The sequence below is a fragment of the Carya illinoinensis genome, chromosome 2 (genome assembly GCF_018687715.1).
Source record: "Carya illinoinensis cultivar Pawnee chromosome 2, C.illinoinensisPawnee_v1, whole genome shotgun sequence".
Taxonomy (NCBI): Eukaryota; Viridiplantae; Streptophyta; class Magnoliopsida; order Fagales; family Juglandaceae; genus Carya; species Carya illinoinensis.
Window position 1 is genome coordinate 35,181,740 of NC_056753.1, and position 18,165 is coordinate 35,199,904.

The window sequence follows — 18,165 nt, forward strand, 5'->3', positions numbered from 1 at the left end:
CTTGTCCTAAAAAAAATTTAAAATTAGTATAGGTAACAAAAATATATTTAGACAATGGAATTAATAAACTTAACTTACAAAAATATATTTACCCACTTTCCTTACTTTCTCTATGCAAACACCCATCGTAATGCCTCTAACTCGGCGCTGGTTACAACAACTATATATACAAAAATTAAAACATATTTTTTAATTAAATTATTTTATTTAAAAGATATACAGTAATAAAATACACTGTTCTGGTTTTGGTGATATTGGCTCACCATTGTTGGCAGGTGAATCACACGGAGAGTTAGTAAGTGGTGGGGATGGCTCACTTGTTTTTTTGCGTTTAGGAGGCATAATTGTTTGAAATTATAATAAATATATAAAATGAAGTATTAATCTATTTAATTAGAATACTTAAATATTTTTAATTATACATTATAATTCTTTAATTAAATATTGTATAAGTATATTCTATCATGTTAATCATCTTAATTAGAGTACTTAAATATTTTTAAATATTTAATTATAATTTTTTAATTAATTATTTTATAATTTTATTTTACTAATTAATCAATTTAATTAAAGTACATAAATATTTTCAATAATTCATTATAATTATTTAATTAAATATTTTATAAGAGTATTTAGAGTATTAATCTATTTAATTAGAGCACTTAAATATTTTCAAATATTTAATTATAATATTTAATTAATATTTTATAAGAATATTTAGAGTATTAAATCTATTTAATTAGAGTGCTTAAATATTTTCACTAATACATTATAATTCTTTAATTAAATAATGTATAATTAGATTTTAAGTATTAATCTATTTAATTACAGTACTTAAATATTTACAATTATACATTATAATTACATTATAAATATTTATTTAATTGGTACTGTTCGAACAAACACTCAAATTGTTCGAATGGAATTCTGGTTGAATTAGATTCCGTTCTAATAGAGAAAATTCAATTCGAACGGTATTCAGAGTGTTCGAATGGGATCAAACCAGAAACCAGTCATGAAACAAAGCAAAAAACTAAACCACAAAACACAATTTTCACATACATTACAGCATATTTCAATCCAATACATTGAAAACTATATGATTATCCCTAAATATGATTATTAAATAACTTAGAAAACTATAAAGCCTTACCTCTAATTTTTGCAATTCAATAAAAATATCAATCCAAAATACCTATATATGCATAAAACACATTAAACCGTTGTTCTATCCTAACAAATAAATGCAACAAATATCAAGATACTTGTACATGAAAATCGGAATGAAAAATAACAGAAAAAAAATATATTACCTCTTGTCCTTGTCTTTTCTCTCTCAAGAATCTCTTCTCTCTTACTTCTTTTAAGCTCTCTCTCTTCACAACACTCTCAAAGCCTCTGTCAGGCTTTCTCTCCCTCTCTCAAACTTCCATCCGAATAAAAATGAAGTGAAAGAATCGGGTTAATAATATGTGAATTTACGTTTGAACGGATTTTTTAGCAGTTCAAACTTGAAAATTCAAAAAACCGCTAATTTTTTCCACAATATTTTCCCGTTCGAACTAATAATATAAGCGTTCGAACCAAAAAAAGAGAATATTTTTCAGCATATACCGATAATTGGCGCGAATTTTCCCTCCAAACAAAAAAATTCGTTCGAATATACTTTATCTCTATTCGAACTCTTTTATATTTGTTCAAACAGATAATTCTAGAAATATATAAATATACACATAATATTTTCAATATTATTGTTAGTATATGTAAAAATTATATACACTATATAATACTAAGTGTCACTAATAGCATAATACTAAGTTTCTTACCAATTTATAATATTAAGTATTACTAATAGTATAATATTTTATTTAATATCATTAATAGTGTTATAATTAGTATCACTATAAATATAATACTAAGTATCACTAATAGTATAATACTAAGTGATATTATAGTATATATAGTATAAATATACAAAAACTAATAGTACTATAATACTTTATAATATATTCTAAGTACTTGGTTTATTACTAATATACAAACTAAATATATTAGATATATGTATTTTATACTTATATTTAATGCAATGTTTTACTATGTACTTAGTATATTACTTTATAATGCAATGCTTTACACAATACTATTTTATACTATTATATACATACTAGTTACTTACAATATATATAAGTAACTAATTAAATACTCTATACTATATAATATAGATATCTAATAATATACTAGTCCATAAATTTTTTATTAGTACTAATACTAGTATTATATACTTGTATTAGTCATATAAAACGTATTTTTTTACCTCTTGTACTTATATATATATTTTTTATTTTATGAATTATTATATAATTCATTCGAACTTATATCTTTTCCGTTCGAACTTATATCATTTCCGTTCGAACGAAATTATGTTATAAATGCTGCGATACAGTTTCTTCTCCAATCCCATTTTGTTGTTTTGGGGCCAAATAATACAAAAGTAATCAGTAAAAATGATGAGGCTTTACTCCTAAATCATTTCTACCAATTAAAATCTTGGAATATTGTGAAAAACTAGTTTGTAGATTCGAGACTGAGTCGACTCAGCCATGTCTGTTTAGCTCAGTTCCGTTTGAATGATCCTAAATTCCATTCAAATGAAATTCAAGGTCATTCAAATGGAATTTATTGTCATTTGAATGGAATAGAAGTTCATTCGAATGACTTTAAATTCCATTCGAATGGACTTTAATGTCATTCGAATGAAATTTTTGGTCATTTGAATTGAATTTTAATCATTCGAACTAAAGATGACATTTGGAAGCCCTTATTATTATTTATATTGATGGACTTCATCCAGCCCATCATGGAAAAGTTTAAAGACTTGGAAAGACGCTTACATACCTTACAGGAAGATTTTGATTTACTTAATGAATAGATTTATAAGGTTCTCTATATTTTGAGACGAAATTTAAATTTCATCTCTGAAAAGTATTTTTAAGGACAAAATTTATTTCATCCCAAACAAATTTCGTCCCTAAAAATTAAATTTCTTGTAGTGGGGGCTAGGGAATATATAGATGATTAATTTTATACATCACATTATATTATAAGAAAAATAGGTTTTTATGATCAAAATTTTATAACTAAAAGGACTATTTTCGATGAAAACAATCTCACTTTTATAAGAAATAATCCTTTCGGTTGCAAAATTTTGGTCTCAAAAATCCGTTTTTCTTGTAGTGAATTAATTAATTATTATTTCATTTTCAATTCACTTTTTATTTAATAATAATAAGCATACCAGATGGGATGAAATTTAGATGACAGTGATGATGTGCATGGTAAATAAAATTTCCCTAAATAGATGGAGTACTGTTTACCAATTTACCGTTTGACCTTGAAATTTCAACGTCACAGCTCTATTTTTGGCGGATATGATAAGGTTAATTTGTGTTATCAATCCTGTCTTTAGCTGCGTGACTTTGGATCGAACAGTGTTTATTTTTTCCTAATATATATCAATCCTACAATTTTTCCTTTGCATGGTTACGGCCTTCTGCTCGGATGTGTATATATATATGGTATATATATAAAATGTACGCATGTACGTACACGCGCTTTGTTGCTCACAAATGTACATGAAGTATTCTCAGGACAATATTCTAGAAGAAATATTCGGTACTCAAGATGATCTGATTCAACAAGGAACTCATAAGTATTCATTTCCGAAGATAAAATTAGGTACGTTTGACTCAAGAATTAGCACAGATATCACTAGGATCATTAGGATGTCCTAAACTCCTAATTATTTCCTTCAAGTTTTGCTCTGTTCTCTCTCTCTCTCGTACTCCTTAATTTTCATTGTAATAGAGATACTACAGTACTGGTAGGCAATTAAAGGTTTCCCTTGTCAATAATGACGACAGGTCTAGTGCAGAAACAACATCATGACTCCTATCTACCATAACAAATTACTTTATTGCAAATATTCTCTAATTCATATATATGTTCGATCCTGATGATCACGATAGCATCCCGGCCGCCGGCCCCCGCCGCCCCCCCCCCCCCCCCCCCCCCCCCCCCCAAGCACCTGCTGGAAAGTTGACTGAAAATTTTCATTCAGCTGTTGATGCATGATCGAAGATGATCATGTCCAAAGAGGTTCCCAAGCCAAGGCCAAATTGTTATCCTCTAAAAGACTTCCTGTATCAACAGATGGTATAACTTGTAATTGCTCATTAACGCTGTTGTAGTACTCCTGAGATTTTGTCATTTCCATGCAAATCAAAGCAACCAAATTGGCTTGCTGGTATTGCATGTTGACGAGCTCAGCTTGCGACTTTGCCAATTGTGCTTGAAGCTCGCTAACTTGTTTTTGAAGTTGACAAATTGCACCAGCACAACCGTAGACTGGGTCTCGAATCCTGGCATTTGCTTCATAAACCATGCTGCTCACTGCATCTGCTCTCTGGGACTCCGGAATTTCCTGAAAATTTTTGTTAGTGAGATGGGAGATCGAATTAATTCCCATGCATGGAAGCTTGGTGGCCGTAATATTGCAAGATGTCACAATATTAAGTACTTACTGAGAACAATAGCAAAAATTTATAACAAAAACCGAAAGATCAGTATGAATTATGCATGAGATATCAATAGATTATATGTACCAGATAACTCAGCTAATTATTTTGGCTGTATTTTTTGTCCGTACTCAGTGATATTGATGGGACGAGAATGGGCACATGAGTTTTTTCTTTTTTCTTTTTTTGGAGTGAATTTTACAATGATTGTCTTTATTTGCAGTAGGATGCAAGCATGTCCCACTCGGGTGGACTTTGAAACGTCTGAGCCCATGTGCAGCTTACGAGTAGAAAGGGTTCAATATGATTGTCTAAAATAGCATCAAAATCATAGCTCTATTACCTAACTTTGACCGCCCTCCTGAAGTTATATCGTTGTTTAATTGTGACGACCGATTCTCACTTTTGAAGCTTAATCATCTCTCTCTCTCTGTGTACGTATGTGAAACTCTCCAATATGCCATTACCGGCCGATAGCCAATATATATTAATTAAGGATATATAAATTAATTGGATCGAAGTTAGAAGTACCGGACCAGTTGCATGAGATTGTCCCAAATTCCCAATTCTAAAGGGTTCTAAATTTAAATCTATTAATTAAGCTTATTTTCATGATTTCATGATCGTTTTAGGTACTATTTGGCCACATGAAATTCTTATATCAAATATAAAATTATCATCTCATCATTATAATTTTTTCAAATCTCTATATAAAATATAATAAACAATTCAATTTTTTCTTAACTTTTTTAAATTTTAATACAGTAATAATATTAAAATATAATATTTTAATATTTAATCTTAAAATTAAAAATTCTCATCTGAAAAATCTCAGTGACCAAGCAGAACTTTGATATATATAAAGTATGCATGATGAAGTATAAAAGAAACACTGGGTAGTTTGCTTTATTTGGAGAAGACCCACTAGGAGATTGAAAAAGAGCCATTTACATAAATTAAACACACACACAAACACACACACACACACACATATATATATATATATATATATATGTACATAGTACATACATATATTTTTATTTATATTAGATACAAAAGAATTGTATATTCTATGCACATCGGTTGACCCTACTTTATGGTTAAGAGAAGGCGATTTAATATTTTTAAGATAGGAAGTTATGATAAAATAAGATTAGAGAGATATTTGGTTTTTATCCCCCCCCCCCCCCCCAAAAAAAAAAAAAAAAAAAAAAAAGGAGAGAAATAACAACAAAACCTGCAAAAACTTGATGATGTTGCTCGCTCCAAAGACCCTGTGAGCAATGGTGAACTTAAGTGGATGAGTTGGAGGAAAGTATGGAGCTAAAACACATTTCTCCCCACAGCGGCGGCGAAGGATCTTGCAGGCGGCACATGGGCTGAGAACAACAGGCGGAGGAGAGGGAGGAATTTCAGTATTAGGAGAAGAAAAGTACTGTACTGAAGATGATGGAAAAACCGGAGAAGATTTAGAAGGTGGAGACAAGCTTTGAGAGGATTGGGGAGGTGAGAGAGAAGAAGATGGAGAGCTAGAGAATGGAGGGGGGACAGTTATTGGTGTTGGTTGTGGTGTCATAGCTTTGCCCTTGGATTCCATGTTTTCGGGAGAGAGAGAAGGGGGAGAGTTTTTTGCGTTACATGGCAGAAAGCACCGAGTTATATATAGATGGAGGAAGGCCGGGCTCAGGGAAAAAGAGTGGTGTCAATTTAAGTTCATTTGTGAAGTATCATATGATATGACGCCATTCACTCTCATACATTTCTGCGGCGAATACTTTAAATTCTATTTTATTTTTTTATTTTCATTTTATTTGAATATTTTCTGATTTAGAAATTATATTCTCAAGCCAATAAACTAGTAAATTAATATTTATATGACATAATTTAATTTAAAAAATAAATTTTAAAATTTAAATATTACAAATTAATTAAATCTTACCATTGAAATATTTATGTGGATTATGGTATTTTCTACCCACCGGTTTGAGAATACAATAAAAATTTTTAATATTTCAAAAACTATTCATCTTTATTAAATAAAATAAAATAAATTGACCGAGTGATGTTATTCTAAAAATTAATAGTACTCTATAGTGAGGCTTGAAAAATCAAAATGGAGTAATATTGGCTGATTCAATTAGATATAACAAATTGAATCGGGTGACAAGTCACAATTTTGAATCAGGTATTTCAATATTGATAAAAAGTATTAAAATATATATATGATGCAATTCAAGCATTTTATATCATGTAAAAAAAAGGTATAATATATAAATTTATTGACTAGTTTAAATAAAAATATGATATGAATCTAAATAGTTTCCATAAATATCTAATTTATGCATTTAACCTTAATTGTCCATAATTTTTGCCTCATATATGAAGAAGATAAAGAAAATTAAGTTATAAGCACATGACTAATATAGTATTTTATACACAATCACAAATTTAATATAAAATATTCATTCATCTCTTAATTTTTTTTGTTCAACTAAAAAAATAAAGAACTACATGTTTTATCTTTTAATTTTTCTAAAATTCTTATTGAATACAATAATGAAAAAGTTAATATATGTTTAGTTCTATCATATATTTTGTACAAGAAATTCAAAAAAACTCAATTGTTAAATAACATAAAACTAAATACATTTTTTAGGAATCGGTTCAAATCAATTTAAAATCAACTAGAATCAGTCTAAATTGATCAATTGAAGCGGTTCAATGAACAATTTCAAAAAGTTCACTTAAACAAGTTCAGCTTCTTACGGATTCAATATAAATCGGTTGAATCGGCCGCATGAATCGAGCCATTTTTTCAAGGCTTGCTCTATTTCTTCTATATCTGTTTAATTATTAAATATATATCCTAATTGAGCATGATGTCTGCCCAATTCGAAAAGAAAAAGACAAGGCTCTTGTACGTCTTCCACTTAACGTTAAAAATGACATAGATGAATGATTCTATAATTGGTCTGATGCATCCGTTTGAGAATATAAGTTATGAAATATATTGCTTTGGTTAAGCTGAGATCTCCCCCCCCCCCCCCTCCACAAAAAAAAATTATATGGAAAGAGAAATGACATATATAAGCTTTAAATGTACAAATTTTGTGCAAATTTTTTATAAAAAAGTAGATCCCACCATGAAAAAATGTAAAAAATTCACTTTTTTTATATGGAGCCTACATTTTTATAAAAAACTTTGAAATATATTACTAACATTACTCATATATAATATATCTCGGTTTGGGACACGCATACACGTACGTATATGATCATATGCGTGTCTTGTAAAATGAAAAAAAAATATTACATATGGTCATAGAGTATGCAAGCATTGTGCGATCATTTTAAAAAAAAAGTAAAGTTTATTATTAAAAAATAAATAATTAGTTCTTTTTATATGGGTTCCATATTTATTTATTCTTTTAAAAATATTTGTCAGGTATTTGCACATTTCAAGATTATAAATATCATTTCTCAAATGAAAAACCTTGGGCATATGTATCCTTCTTTCATGTTGCTCAAGATCATCAAAACCCACGGTGCATGATCATGCATGGAAAATATTTCATATTTTGGCCATTAATATATATACAGCACGTAGGCTTTTATCATTGGCTATCATTCAAAGCCCTAAGTATAATTAATTGTCTCAACTTACTCTATTCATCATGTGTGTCGTCATTGCCAAAACATCCATCCCAGCAGTACATGATCTTGCGTACACGCTGGTCATACGCCGCCTAATTAATTAATTATGCAATTAAAAATTTTATATATATTTATTTTTATGTATTTTTTTAATATTTTATTAATATAATTGATTGTGTTATTATTTTTAATATAAAATAACTGTTTTAATCAATCAGATTAATAAAATATGTAAAAAATATACAAAAATAATTATATATTATGGCATATGTACTTTTATATATATATATATATAATGGCTCTGTTTGGCGGAGAAAGAATATAAAATCGATACTATTCATCAGCCTAACTTCAAGATGCATGTACAATCGATATTTGGCTCGAAAGGGACCTAGCTAATTTGGTTGCTTAATTTCAACCCATCAATCAAATTAATTAAGACAAGAGATCAACGGTAGTAATAATTTGTTTATTACTTTTTACCTTATCATTTTCGTTTTAAATAATTTCACAAATCAACTTATATATATATATATATATATATATATATATATATATTATAAAAAGTCATATTATAATAACAACTCATCTATCTTTAGTTGTTCTAACTTCTAGAAGATCAATGCCGGCCACGGCCAAGTACATGGCTAATTACTTAGTATATTTTCATTAAATATATATTTATATTTATATAATTGGATGCCGACACATAGATTCTTTCTTATTTTGGATCAGTTTTCTGTATATGCCACCTCAAATGCGACAGCCTATATATATCTTGTAGTTATTAATATTTATAATCGGCCACCATATTTTTACTGTTAATTAATATATAAAGGCATGCAACGACTTGTTTGGCAGCAAGCAAGCTGAGTGGGGCACCAGTTCGGTGAGAGACCGCTGGGCTCGTGGATGGCAAGAATACGAGAGAGGCTGCCATTGTGCTAAAAGTCCCGAAGAATCCGACATCTAAAAGAGACTTTTGGACGTTCTTTCCTCAACTTGGAAAAATTAATAGATCCTTTCAACACGGCTTCATGTGGTGGAATAATTAGTCGGAGTACTGCGCCATATTCTTGCATGCCAACATATATACATACATACGTACTGCATATATACATTATGTGTGTGTATATACATAAATAAATCAGTTTGAAAAAATAAAAATAAAAATCGATCCTATCTTACTTAAAGTGGTCTGATATATTCAATATGCATAATCTGCATGTATGTATGTGTGTCCGTTTGCATTTTTCATGCATGCATCATGCATGTATATATGTATCATGTGAAGATTGAAATGAGGAGTCCATAGAATTGCAATATTTTAGAAGTATATATGTGGGCAAAAACGTATCATGCATGCATGTATATATATGAATTATATCTATAGTTTAAAAGGAAATAAGTTTGCCTTGGAGTGTACTGTTGGTAAGCACGTACGTAACAATGACGTTGCGTCCGTATTTCGCTGAAATCCGAATTATGCCATTTGTTGGAGTACATGATGACCCAAATATTTCTTAATTTGCGCTCTTAATTAGTTTTAACACTTGTAAATTCGTTCATATATACATGCGTATCGATTCTAGCTAGCTAGCTGCCATTGCCTCATGACGAGTCATGAACCTGGCTGCCGGAGTCTTTTAATTTGCGTGTGGACTTAACTAACATGTTGAAAGAAATTAGGCATGCAAGAAAAAGTGAACACCATTAATTATTTAGCTTAAAAAGTGGGTTAATGTGATAATTCTATCCCAGAAGTGACGAGTGACATGACAGCATCTTACATCCATCCAAGAAATTAATACTAATTTAATCGAAGTTCATACTACTCATGATCGATCGAATTACTCGATCTGAATCGGCCAGCTTCCACTACTAACTTCAACACTTTGTTTGACTTTTGATCGATCTAATTGAGGATGGAATTAAAAGAGTAGTTATATATTTATAAAAATGAAGAGCATAACTCAATGATGCACCCGGCCTGATCAGAAAAATTAAACATCAGTATACATGACGACATGATCAGTACGTTCTGTTAGACAAAACGTGTCCAATGTCCATGAGGAAGCTTCTAAACGTATAAATTCGTAAAATTAATTAAGACTCTTAACTCAGATTCTTCTTAATAATTCCACCCAAATAATTTTATATGCAAAGACAAATAGGCCGATCGAAAGATGTATATAATTCCACACTTTTTTATATCAAACAGTTGATCAGATTATGTGAGTTGATCACGTAGCTTTCAACATGATCACGTATACCATGTGCTGATCATGACTTGTTAGGAAATTAGACCATCTAGCTGCAGGCACATTAATTCCACTGTACAATTTATATGCTTTAGATAAAAAAAAGTACTACTCTCAAAAGATCATTGCGCATGTACGAATTTAATTAGCACAACTAGTGGGATATAAAATAGAAAAATTGATAGGTAAAATTGTGATTGTGTAAGTATCGTATAATCATAAAATTAATAAATATAAGATTCATATGAAAATAATAATAATTTTTTAATAATAAATCTCATTTTTTTTTAAATAATTATACAACATTTACATACTCTATAATTATATATAATATTACTCTATAAAATATAATTCAAAATGATTTGTACATTATCAGATATATGATCATGGATTAATTAAAAAGATAAATTAAAATAAAGATCTTCGATCGTGCAAAGTACGTACAACTGGCCTCCATTAATGAAGTATATATTTGACATGCATGGCACAGCTAGGGACACGTCATTACTTAGACTTGTACGTTTTACAAGCAGCTGGTTTCCCACTGCACGCACGGTTTCTTTCTTCTTTTTAACTCCTGATCGATCGCAAAGTTATGATCTTAAGCATAGAAAGAGATGCAAATGGGAAGCAACGAGCTGCTAATGGCCGCATGACATCTAATTTCCTGCTGCATGCAACTTTTTGAAATGTGGAATATTGTCTGTGAAAATGCATATATGGTCGTAAAGTTTGGCTTGAATTTGAGACAAGTTTATCCAAACCTAAAGTGCTGGAGTCAAATAAAGAAAAAGAAAATTGATTTAAGAAATTCTTAGCTTCGAGAGTAAAGTTAGGTATATATTTAATTTGGATATTTCATAAAAACAAATACGGTTATAAGATAAAAGAGTAATGATACATACAGTTGTGAAATGTATAAACGCTGTATAATCATTTTGAAAAAGAGTGGAGTCTACGATTAAAATTTTAATTTTTTTTTCATATAGGTCCCGTATTAATACATTTTTTTCAAAAAGACTGGGTGACGCTTGCATAATTACGATTATAAATATCATTTTTCTAAAAATATATCTAATTTTAACAATTAAATTAGACCAATTAATTAATTGAACAAGCAGCTGGCCGGCCTTGAAAAAAGCAAACCCGGCCAAGGATGCATCCCAAAAGCTGGTAAATGGTTCGACGCGTTCCTCTCATTAGTCAGCCTAAGCTAGATTTTCTTTCCGTTCGAAACACGAGTTGTTTTCTTTCTTTGCTGGCTCACTTCATTAATTAGCTCATTTGGACGTAGCGCGCCCTCCTTTCGGTGAATATTAATGATCGAGTCGATCGTGTTTAGCATGGATCATAATTAGTCAAAAAAGCAAGCTTTTGTACTAATTAGCGCATAGCCCCATAAAACTAAATTGTTATGAACATTAATTGAGACCAAGTCACCAAAAGAAGCGCTGCATATTGGATGGATGCAGATCTAGAATGAAGCCAAATTGTCATGAACATTATTCCAAAACGCGCGAAGAAAAACGCCATGTGTTTATACCGTTGATCTTCATAGAATCTAGACGCCTCCTTCACATATGTATATATATAATATATGATGCTATATATTTTTTCGAAAAAGAAATATAAAGTCTTTGCTAAAAATTATGAATGTGAATGTCACGATGATTAGTATTGATTTAGTCAAATGTCAGTTCATTTTAAAAATTTGAAAGAATATAAACGAAATGATTTGTATTTGAGTAGTCAAAACTTCAAATACGAGCTACAGTATTTTCAAGTCTTTTTTTCATATTTGAAGATGCATTGTTCATTTTCAAAAGTAATATCTTATTCTAAAATATATATGAGACCACTCTTTGTTCATACCGTTGATCGATCCTGGGATTCAGCAGCCAAGTCTTTCTATAGACTTTCTTTTCCTTTTTTTTTTTCTCCATTTCTCTTTGGAAAACAACGTGTACATGTGAAACTAAAAGTGTGTTTGTTGAATAATGAGGGAAAAATTTGTTAAAAAATAATAATTTAAGTAAAAATTAAATTATTAATTAACATATATTTAGTATAGTTGCAAAATATTAAAAAAATTAAAAAAATTATTATTAAAAAATAATATTATGTTACTATTTTGGCTAATACAACGTGGACTTATGCCTTGATTGATTTTGGATTTATACAAAATATGTACTTTTAACTAAATTTTGAAGATAATTTTAATAAAAACTTTGATAATATCAATGCCATGTTTCCCTAATAAAAAAGAAAAATGGAGATACAACATCCTCGTGGCTTCTGCATGCTGCTAGAGATTTCGGTCCTTGTGGGCTTCAAGAAAGCCCCTGATTCAAACACCAGCCCTTTTAGTTTATATAAATTAAATCAAATTATGTTATGCTAACAGTATATAGGCATTATAAGAAAAATAAGTTTTTATAATTAATTTATAGTAACAAAAATATTTTAATTGTTAATAGTTATTTTGTTGCTATAAATGCAACTAAAATAATTTTTTCGTTACTATAAATTAGTTACAAAAATTCGTTTTTCTTATAACGTAGAGAGTGTGATGTTCACGTTAAGTAGCAAGCAAATTTTTTCCGTCTATAAGTAATAAATTATTGACTATTAGATCAGAAGACTAAGAATAATGTGGATTGTGGGTCCTAAGCCCATCCCCTTTTTTCCTACATATTAGGCGAAGTGAGAATGAAATATAAGAATTTTTATCTGCATGCCCGAAATAGACGTAACGGGTCTCACATCCATCTTTTCAGTTTAGAACAAGACATTCAAATTTGTCTTCCTCGGCGAAATAGTCATGAGGTCCTCAAGTTTTGATTCCATAAACCATGGCGAGTACTTTTGATGTAGGACAAAATTAAGAAGAAATATGAGACACAAGTTTTTTTTTTTTTTTTTTTTTTTTTTAATGTATAAGAAAAACATTAAAAAAAAGGGTAAGTTAATTTTATTGATAAATTTTCACTTGTGAAAAGAGATCAAGAGAGTTACAATAGAAATCCCAATATCCAAATGAAGCATTCCCTTCACTGTAAACATGATTAATACTAAGAGGAAAGACATTTTTAAAATGTAAAATATCATCCTAAATATCAACATAAATCCAAAGGAGTTGAGAATTATTATTGAACCAATTCATAATAAAAAGAGAATGCGTTTTCATAACGAGGCTTCAAATATAAAGCTAGTAGCAAAAAGTAAACCCGATCTTTAAACTTGACAATTCTACAAAAATGTTAGTACCCATACCAAGATAACGAGAAAAAGCATTAATAATGAATAAAATATGAGACTAAAGGATGCCCCCACAATCTGCTGGTCCATATTACCTTTAGAAATATCATCAATCTTGAACTTAAGGGACCCTCTAGGAGGGGGCAACCAATTGACAAGTAAATATCTCTTAGTTCGGCTGATAGAAAGGGGAATGCAAAAAACTAGCCATGACAGAAGTATTGGGAAAGGAAGTAAGAGTTTAAGGCTTGATGATGGAGTTAAGACCTCTATGCCATTAGTGATCTTATGGATGTCTGTGAACGGATGAGTATAAGAGTCATCAAAATGAACTTTGTTTTCCAATAGCGAGAGGTAATATTGGTGAAGCCAAAAATATTAGAAAAATGATGTCAAACCTCTTTACAAAGAGTATAATTAGAGAGAACGTGATCAGAATTTTCCACATGACCATCTAGACAATTATGATACTTAGAAACCATATGAATATCACAATGGCGGATCCTAGAGATCTATAGAAGAAGCTAAGAAGATACAATCTAGAGAAGAAGCTAAGAAGAAACAAGGAGCATATAGATCATTCTTGAAACTCAATATTGATCTACTCTTCATCTGCATCAGAACCATTAAAGTTTATGAAGGATGAAGAATGCATGAGAATAAACATTTTAAAGGAGATATGACATCTTTCCATAAACGAGTTGCCTTTGTGTCAGGAACATACAATAAGATGGAATAAGTACTTAGGCAACCAGTTATCAGACAATGATAATGCATTAATAAAAGCGTAATGTTACATAAAATCGTAGAGTATATACATATATATATAATTAAGCTTTTTAGCGACATTTTTTTCTTGAAACAATTGTAATAAAATATAGGCTCTTAGATTAAAAAAAAAAAATGCTCTTCAACGTTAGTTTTTTCTTGAAAAATATTTGATAACATAAAGGTTTTGTTAGGAGCATTGTTTCAAATATAGAGAACGCTTGTTGAGAGGTATTAGAGATTTTTCTGCCGTACTTATTTCTCTCCTCATCTTCATCATACAATCATTTTTCTAATCATTTATATAACTATATTTTTATAAAATAACTTAAAAAAATAACATCATTTAACCTAAATATATTCATTTTAAAAGCCTAATTAAAAAAATTATGCATCAATATTTTTTAATTTTTAGAATAATGAAACGCAATGCAAATTTAGATAATTTTATATTTAAAATTTGTTAAAATTATAAAAATATTTCTTTTAAAATAATATTTTTTTATTTAATAAAAAAATTATACATGCAATTTTCATTCAGAGACTGTAAATAAAATTTTTATATTTTAAAAATTAAAAAAAAACTTTTATATTAACTGACAAAATAAACTTCGAAACTAATAAAGTATTTTTCTTTCGCAAAAAGATTTTATAAGAATACAATCCAAACGGACCTCTATCTACGATATAATACAGCACACCACCACATCTCTGGCTAGGGTTTCACCAGCCGGCACTTCCCATCCGCTTCCAGCTCCCGATCCCTTTGCTACAGTCGATTAACGTCTTGCTCATCCACCATGGGGTAAGTTTTTCTCCCTTACTTTCAGTAATTCTTGTCGTCGAAGCTATCAATAATCTGTCGGATATGATCTGTTTTATTCTGGGACAAGTTTTTAGGCTGCTTATTTCGTTTAGGTTTTATATAATTCAGAGAATTGAAATATGGATTATGTCGCTTTTGATTTTCGTTCAATGTAACGGGAAGATTCTTTAGAAGTTTCATCTCTGTTTTATCTATTTTTTAATTGAACATTGCATGTTTCGTTGCTTCATATGCTTAGTTTCTCGAGTATACCAGATATTCGTGTCAGGCTTTTAATTGGGGTCGAACTTATTCACGATAGATTTTGATGTACTATAGGTTTCTAGTTAATCCTTGAAAGTTTCTCTTATTTTCATTTTTGAATGATTCTATAGGGCCTGTATTAAATTAGATACCCATATCTTAACGTAGTCAGTGAAATGCTTGGCTCAGCAAGAGGAACATTATAAATTGAGTTTAGTGTAATTTAAAGCAAGCTAAAGACATGAATGAAGGCTTCAAGCTTATGTGCCCAGGGTAGGGAGAAAGTAACAGTAAGATCAAGAGGCATATTAAGAGTAACAGCTGAAAATTCTGAATTTGGATTTGTGCTTCTTATGTTGATGTAGTGTTTTGATGATCAATGAGTTTCTGATTTTAGCAAAAAAATGTGTTTGTTTACACAGGAAGACTCGTGGAATGGGAGCTGGTCGTAAGCTCAAGTCCCACCGTAGAAGGCAGAGGTGGGCTGACAAGTCATATAAGAAGTCCCACCTGGGAAATGAGTGGAAAAAACCATTTGCTGGATCCTCCCATGCAAAGGGCATTGTTCTAGAAAAGATGTGAGATTACCTTTTCTGCATTTTTCTTGTTTTATGAATGTTATCTGGGGATGATATCAACTCACCAAGGGTCTAACATATAATGATTGCTGGATGCAGTGGCATTGAGGCTAAGCAGCCAAACTCTGCTATTAGAAAATGTGCCCGTGTTCAGCTGATAAAAAATGGGAAGAAGATCGCTGCTTTTGTACCTAATGATGGTTGCTTAAACTATATTGAGGAGAACGTAAGTATGAGAAGTTGCAGAACCCCCACGCCCCCTCCCCCCTTCCAAAAAAAAAAAACTGCAAATTGGAAAGTTTTGAAATCCAAACTCATACCAATTTGAACTTGTGCACCCAGGGCATCTGTTTGGGTCCTGTAAGAGTATAACTTTGATGTCATACAAATGTTCCTAGGTTGAAATAACTTTTGACGCTTAAAAGTAACAAAAACAATTAGTTTGTGATGGCATTTTTCTTGTTGACATCTTGGACTTCACAAAGACGTGCACATCAAGGGTTTAGAAAGTGTGTTTTCTGCCAAAAAAAAAAAAATTATGTTTTATGCAGATGGAATGTTGTTACTTTTGCTTTTCTGTATGCTTCGTAAATTGCCGGCGTGGTTGGTGCAGGACGAGGTGTTGATTGCAGGATTTGGGCGGAAGGGACATGCTGTGGGTGATATCCCTGGAGTCAGATTCAAGGTTGTGAAGGTATCTGGTGTGTCGCTGCTGGCTCTCTTCAAGGAGAAAAAGGAAAAGCCAAGGTCTTAGGTTCTGTGTCCTTCCGTCTGCTCCCATTTATTTTATTTCATATTTTTGTTCTATGATGCCTTTTATTTGGAGGATACTTGTAGCAACTATTGGGTGAGAGCGAACTTTCTACGCGAATTCTTATCATGCTTTAGTACATGTCTCTGTCAAAAGAAATTTGGTAATTTTGGAAATTGTGCGTTGAGTATTTAGTACTAAGCTCTTTATTCGATTACGTGACGGTTAACTAGGGATCATTTGTCATCTAGTTTTTTTCCTTATTATGGCGTTATAATGACAAAAAAATAAAAAAATGATTTAACCACGAAGAAATCTCATAAATGTAAATCTGTAAATTAACGTGACTTGATGGAATACGTTGAATTGCAAAATTACCTTTATTATAAAGTATATATTTAACGTATTATATAAAATTAATCAATATCAATTTGTATGTTTATATTTATAGGATTTTTTTGTAGTTATAGCACTTCTCATGTGCATTGATTAATTTGAAGTGGATTTCCAGCCAATTTTACTTCGGCATCCTAAAATTGAAATGCTGAATTTAAGCCTTCCCCCCTGTTTAGTAAGAATGCCTGCTGCCCCATAATCCTTGTACCGACTCTTGTTTAGAACCGAGAGAGAGGGGGAAAAAAATAAAAAAACTACGTTGTGTAAAAGCAGCAGATGCACGCACATAACAATTAACGTTGGTTTCAAACTTCAATGCTGTTACATCTAATGCCCATTGAGGAGGCTCTTTAGGAAGAGAGTTAAGACGGCGGGAAGTGGTTGAGGCATGAATTATGTATCCAACTCCACCGAAGGAGATACAAAATGATACTAAAATGATGTATGTGGTTAAGGGAGATGAGTCTCTTGGCCTCTATGTAAGCTCAAAAGCTTGCCCTGTATATAAATGGAGCAATTCCCTTATCGCCACGAGATTCAAAATCATTTTCGGACGCATGTTGAATGGGGTGTACGTGAAACAACGAGCTCCATTTGATACCGTTTAACGAAACGAAATGAAGGTTTCTGCTTCATTTTAACGGAATGTGCAGTGAAGAAGGTCCCCCTTCGAACTCAGTAGGAACCTTGGTATTATGGCCGCTGTGGTATGATTGTCGTCGTGGGCTTTTCATTATTAGGTCTCAAGCTCTCTTATTTGCAAGCAGCCCACAAGCTATCTCATGGAACTGAAAATATAATTCACTATTGTAATGGCAGCAATGAATAACAATAAAAAAGACAACTAGAAAGCATC

At 30.8% G+C, this 18,165-nt stretch overlaps 2 protein-coding genes across 2 annotated transcripts; one reads left to right on the forward strand and one right to left on the reverse strand.

Annotated features, from left to right (window-relative positions):
• Positions 1-4,079: 4,079 nt before the first annotated feature.
• LOC122295515 (LOB domain-containing protein 1-like) lies at positions 4,080-6,229 on the reverse strand. The gene is made up of 2 exons (XM_043104557.1): positions 5,812-6,229; positions 4,080-4,480 (listed from the first exon to the last, which is right to left on the reverse strand). Exons 1-2 carry the CDS (start codon positions 6,169-6,171, stop codon positions 4,142-4,144), a joined length of 699 nt encoding a protein of 232 aa, XP_042960491.1. The 5' UTR covers positions 6,172-6,229; the 3' UTR covers positions 4,080-4,141.
• An 8,935-nt stretch (positions 6,230-15,164) lies between these two features.
• On the forward strand, positions 15,165-17,089 carry LOC122301329 (40S ribosomal protein S23). Its single transcript, XM_043112605.1, has 4 exons — positions 15,165-15,320; positions 16,007-16,162; positions 16,262-16,388; positions 16,776-17,089. Exons 1-4 carry the CDS (start codon positions 15,316-15,318, stop codon positions 16,914-16,916), a joined length of 429 nt encoding a protein of 142 aa, XP_042968539.1. The 5' UTR covers positions 15,165-15,315; the 3' UTR covers positions 16,917-17,089.
• The last annotated feature ends 1,076 nt before the right edge of the window (positions 17,090-18,165 follow it).